This window comes from Olea europaea, unplaced genomic scaffold (genome assembly GCF_002742605.1).
Source record: "Olea europaea var. sylvestris unplaced genomic scaffold, O_europaea_v1 scaffold4327, whole genome shotgun sequence".
NCBI lineage: Eukaryota > Viridiplantae > Streptophyta > Magnoliopsida > Lamiales > Oleaceae > Olea > Olea europaea.
This window is the reverse complement of record NW_019262633.1, coordinates 25207-31184: the sequence shown is the minus strand read 5'-3', so window position 1 is coordinate 31184 and position 5978 is coordinate 25207. Positions and strand designations below refer to the sequence as shown.

The 5978-nt window shown below is 32.3% G+C and overlaps 1 protein-coding gene across 1 annotated transcript; it reads left to right on the top strand.

Annotated features, from left to right (window-relative positions):
• Nucleotides 1–1725: 1725 nt before the first annotated feature.
• LOC111387868 (probable WRKY transcription factor 7) lies at nucleotides 1726–3858 on the top strand. The gene is made up of 3 exons (XM_023012464.1): nucleotides 1726–2655; nucleotides 2783–2908; nucleotides 3420–3858. Exons 1-3 carry the CDS (start codon nucleotides 1904–1906, stop codon nucleotides 3580–3582), a joined length of 1041 nt encoding a protein of 346 aa, XP_022868232.1. The 5' UTR covers nucleotides 1726–1903; the 3' UTR covers nucleotides 3583–3858.
• Nucleotides 3859–5978: the final 2120 nt, after the last annotated feature.

Genomic DNA, 5978 nt, shown 5'->3' with positions numbered 1-5978 from the left:
AATAACATACATAAAAAGAAACAAAAGAAATCCCATGTGAACCTTTATAAAACTTTATATTTTCGATTCAAACTTTGACGTACGCAAATGAATAAATAAATAAATCACGAGAGAGAGCATTCGTTAAAGCCAAAAAATAATTCTTAAGTGGGTCTCATATTCTCCACTCCCCCTTTCACTCTAAACGAGCATCAACAAATTAATTATACTTTTCTATTTTTTGAATTGATCAATTATATTAAAAAGACCTGAAATTTAAAAGTTCAAATTAATTATCCTTATTTCTTGAATTATATAAATTTTCTGATTGATTTTTGAACTCTCGTTCGGTAAGAATGAACAAGCAGAAATTAATTATATTTCTTTTTCTTTTTTTGAATTTTGTAATCAATTTCTCTCCCCTTTTTCCTAAAATGAGCCCAAACAACATTACCTTTTCCTAAAATGAGCCTATAGGGCCTGTTTGGAAGTGATTTTTCCTCCAAAAAATTAATTTTTTGATTTTTATTTCACTATTTCAGTCGTTATATTTGACTTCTTTTCTCACATGTGGACCCCACTTTTCTTCCAACGGTCAAAAAATCAATTCTCAAAATCAGGCTCTATGTCATGCCGTAATCATGATATCTCAACTCCTTCTGTTAAGTCAAAATTAATTAAAATTCTTTATTTTTAAAAATTGTTTGCTACATCAATCTCTCATCTTATTTTTCCTTAAACATGGAGAATAATTATAATTTTTTATCTCTTATTTTTTGTCACATCAATATCTCAATCATGTTTTCCCATAAAATTGATAAATCGAATTTAATTGCAATTCTTTATTTCCAGATGGTTCTATATATATCTCTCTCTCTCTCAACTCGTGTCTTTAAATTAGCACAAAGAAATTAAACCTTTTTATCTTTTGAATTGCTTTGTCAAGTTGATCTCGTAACTCTCTTTTCTTCGAAGAAATTGACTACAATTCTTTATCTTTTCAATTGCTACTCATTTCTCAATTTCCATTTTTCTTTAAGCAATACGATTAACAAATATTTACAAAAATATCCCTAACATTATGCTTCGGAAAATGATTACATGTACCAAAAGTGAAAATTCAAAAATCCAAATATGGTTTGAAACTAGCAAATTTTTTTTAAAAAAAATAAACAAATAAATAAATAATTATATTTCTTTAGCATTGAATTCTTTTATCGTGAGTTACTCTAATCAAAATCTTTGCCCTTGTTCGTCATATATTAAAATTTACAAAAAATCTCAAGTCAAAATGAATATTTCATTTTAACCATAAATTTCATTGAATTCACGGTTTTTTAACTATATATTTTATTATTATTTAAAAAAAAAAACTAATTTTAGTATACACCAAACGACTTTATAATGGACTTTTAATTTTGTATTAAAGGGTGTTAAAGTCAAACTCTATCTTACTGGCACCAACCTAGCGCCCTCAAATCCAACGGCTCATTACGACCTTTGACTTTCTGTACCCAATGTCATCATCGCTACCACCGCGGTTCACCCCTTAACGGTCCCCACACTGAAGACAAAAATAAAGTTGGTCAATGCCCGTTCTCAGTCTCTCTCTTTCTTAAATCTCCACGTGGTGTAATGTCATTGGCTATATCCCTTTGATGGCAGGCAGGTCAGAAATAACCTCACATTGAAAGAAGAGAAAAAAAAAATTAAAAAGAAAAAGTGAAAGAGCATCATCATTTTGACTCTCCCCAATACAACACAGTCTCTCTCTTCTCTTTCTCTCTCTACTTTCTCTATTTTATCAGACTTCAGCCCCTCTTTCAACTTCTACTTTTTTCCCAAATCTCTTCTCCCTCTTTCTCTGTCTGAGTTGAGAATTTTTTTTTTGTATAAAGTTCGGTTTTTGAATGGTTTTCTGAAGATGGCTGTGGAGTTGATGCCAGGATATAGAACTGCCGCCGCCGGTTATACGTCAAAAATGGAAGAACACGCCGCCCAAGAAGCGGCGGCGGCTGGGCTGCAAAGCGTGGAGAAGCTAATCAGATTAATTTCTCAATCCCAAAACCAGAAAAGTTTTCAAGAATCATCGTCTTCAAAACCCATAAACACAGAATACCAAGCGGTTGCAGATGCGGCGGTGAACAAATTCAAGAAGTTTATTTCATTGCTCGACCATAACCGGACCGGCCACGCCCGGTTCCGGCGAGGCCCGGTTAGTAATAATCAGCAGAAAATCAAAACAGGATCTGATACAGAACCTGTCGGGATACTGCAGAATCAGCCCACAATTCCACAAAATGTTTGTGAGGTGAAGGAAAAAAATAGTCCGACCGGAAGAATTTATTGTCCGACGCCGATTCAGAGGCTGCCGCCGCTTCCACACCACCATCAATTGTCCAGGAACGGATCGATTGAGAGGAAAGAATCGTCGACCACCATAAATTTTGCTTCGCCTGCAAATTCATTTATGTCCTCTTTGACTGGCGACACCGAAAGCTTCCAGCCGTCGATGTCGTCGGGTTTTCAGATCACCAACCTTTCACAGGTATCATCTGCCGGTCGCCCGCCGCTCTCAACGTCGTCGTTTAAGCGGAAGTGCAGCTCGATGGACGACGCGAATGTTAAGTGTGGTGGTGCGTCGTCCGGCAGTCGTTGCCATTGTCCCAAGAAAAGGTAAAAGTCAACTCTGAGTAATGAAAGAAAAAATCAAATTAATAATTATCGTCATAATAAGATTTTTTTTTTCCAATTATAATTAAAATCTGAGCAGTTGATTTATGATTATATTTGCTTTAATTAGAAAATCAAGAGTGAAGAGAGTCGTTAAAATGCCCGCGATAAGCATGAAGATGTCTGACATTCCACCGGACGAGTACTCATGGAGAAAGTATGGTCAAAAGCCAATCAAAGGTTCCCCTCATCCTAGGTGAGTTTGTTATGTATTTATTTGATGCATTAAATTATACCTATAAATGATTACATGCATAAATATCAACATCTCTTGAAAAAATTTAATAAACAAATTTAGTTGAGAACATATTTGTCGTGTTCCATCGAAGAGAATAATCATTAAATGGTTTAATTTTACGCTCGTTTAGGTTTTAGTTAGGAGCAATTTATATATTCGAAGTAAAATAATGCACGTATAATTTTAAATCGACCCAGTAACGTGTCATGACTCGATATGGCTATGTGATGAAAATATTTAATAAAGAAATTAGTTGAGTACATATTTGTCACGTTCCATTGAAGAGAATAATCGTTAAATGATTTTATTTGACGTTCGTTTAGGTTTTAGTTATGAACAATCTATATATCCAATGTAAATAATGAACATATATATGATTTTAAATCGACCCATTACTTACATACTGAATGTTTCATGAGTCGATATGGCTAGTCGCATAAAAATATGATTATTTTTCTTATAATTTCAGGGGATATTATAAGTGTAGCAGTGTAAGAGGATGTCCGGCTCGTAAGCACGTTGAAAGGTCATTGGATGATCCTTCGATGCTAATTGTCACCTATGAAGGAGAGCATAATCACGTACAATCGAGTGCACAGACACCGGCGTCTCTAGTCCTGGAATCATCTTGATGAGATGATCTGATGGAAAGACGCTATTGGACGGCAGAGATCAACGCTGACCCACCTGCAAAGAAAAAGAGAAGAATAATGTGGATGCTGTCGTCTTTTGCAACTCCCTAGACAAATGTGTTGGGTCCAATCCATTTGTTAATTATTGTCACTGTTTGGCTGTTGAAAAACCTTTGATTCTGTGTAGAAAAAGTAATATATAGCATGAAAAAGAGATCAAATTGTGTATTTGGTGGGAATTGAATCATGCAACTATTGGGCTTTTCCCAAAACTAACTCTCTCTCTACGCACAAAGCCCCTCATTTTTTGAAATGAATAGTATTTTTTTTTAAGAATGAATAATTGAAAAAAATAAAAAATTTCGATTTACGTGTAATAATATTTTATGAAGAACTGTGTGATTGAAAATAAGAAAAGAAAATAAAATAAACCTTGATGATTACCAAACGGAGGCTAAATTAGTTGTACATAAATTTTTTTTATGAATAAATGAAATTCAAATTAAGACTCAAAATATATACCATCTCAACATCTGTCAAACGATTTTATATATATACACTTTCTTGCATATTAATCTCTAGCGGACGAATTCCCATCTAAGATGTAGTTAGCTTGTCAAAGTTTAGCCTTCGTTTGAGCTCTAATTTTTCAAAATATATTTTCAATCATACATCCTCAAATAAAAAAATTTCACATGTAAATAAAAAAATTTCTTGCTTTTTAACCAAAAATTCTCCAAAAAATTATTATTCAAAAACACCTTTTTTCCCAAAATTGGGCTTAACACAAAGGCTTAATATAAAATACGTTATACCCCTATTTGATGGAAATTAAAAATCAAAATTTTAGCATATTTCGATAAAAGTTGATGAAATTTATGATCGAAAAGTTGTGAGATCTATGAAATATGTAATTAAAATTAATTGTTGATTTTGATAAAAATCTAGATTAAAACTTCTACCGAACAAGGGCTGTACTTTTATCTATGTCGAATAAAAGTAAATAAAAAATTGTTTTCATTGGACCTTATTACTATCCTTATCTGAAACTAAAATATCGACATGGAGAAAGTTGGAAAGACTTGGGTTGGTGGCGAGAGGCATCTTGCTAGCTATAGTAGAGTCGATCAGGAAGAAGAAAGAGAAGAGGTTAGAGAAACGGGGGATGGTGAAGGTCAAGCACACCATAATACTTGCTAACGGGATTTTGAGTGTCGCCCTAGCGTTGCAGTACTGCCTTGGCTTGGTAAAATAAATAGAATCATATATTAGATATCATAGTGCTACAATCTTAAAAGGTCGCAGACTCAAATGTCAAAATGTAAAGATTAAGGACCAAATTCCAATACAACATGTAGTTTGGGAACCCCATCGTAATTTTCTTTATAAAATATTATTATCCTCATCATTGTCTTCCTCTTGTATTTGGTATCAAGTGATGCCAACTTTCACTTGTTCCATTTTCCACTAGGCAATTTTTTAAACAAGGAATTTCCATTAAAAATCTTTTAATCTAGTCTAATCTAATCATATAATTCATATTTAGTGCAAGAAGATTGATTATATTAATTAATTAGATTTGTGTTAAGTGGGGAGCATTAACCTATAAACAAATATTATAGAAAATTGTTAGTCAATTAAGAAATAATTAAGAAATTGGTCAATAGGTAATAATTTAACTGAGAACGTGTCGTTTATGGAGAAGTTGACAATTTATTTATAGAATTATTAGGAAGAAGATAAATCCATAATGGTGGGTGGGGGAGAGAGTTTGGACTTTTTAAGTGGAAATTAATTATTAAGTATGTTAGGTATATTTGGACTTTTAGAGTCAAAAATTTAATTATTAAATATGTTAATTGTTAGGTTCATTTATTGACTCACTCGTGCACTAAAATTGCATGGTGGTTTCTATTATATACACATCCATGTTTCTTGAACCTTCAATCAGGATGTCAACAATTTTGATTTTGTTAAATTGGTAATAATGTTAATTAGTTGAAATAGATATATACAGTTTAGTATAAATAATGATAAAATCTATTATATACTTATTTTTATAGAATTTACTTATTTGTATAGCTACACGTGTCCGTATCTATTATGTCGTGATCAAATTGAACCAAGAAATTTGTTTTCGTTCCAATTAAAATTGAAACTTTATTTAATAAGAATAATACTATTTGCAGTTACTTACTGTCATAGTCGCCCTACATGAATGCATGTGACGATCAATAATTTAATATATGAGGTAAGAAAAAATTATTATATTAATACATCAAATCACAAATCACCATATACGATGTCACGTAAGATGACCACTGCAGTGAGCGATTATGAATACCATTACTCATTTAATAAACATAAATAAAGACAAATCATGAATCTTTATTATA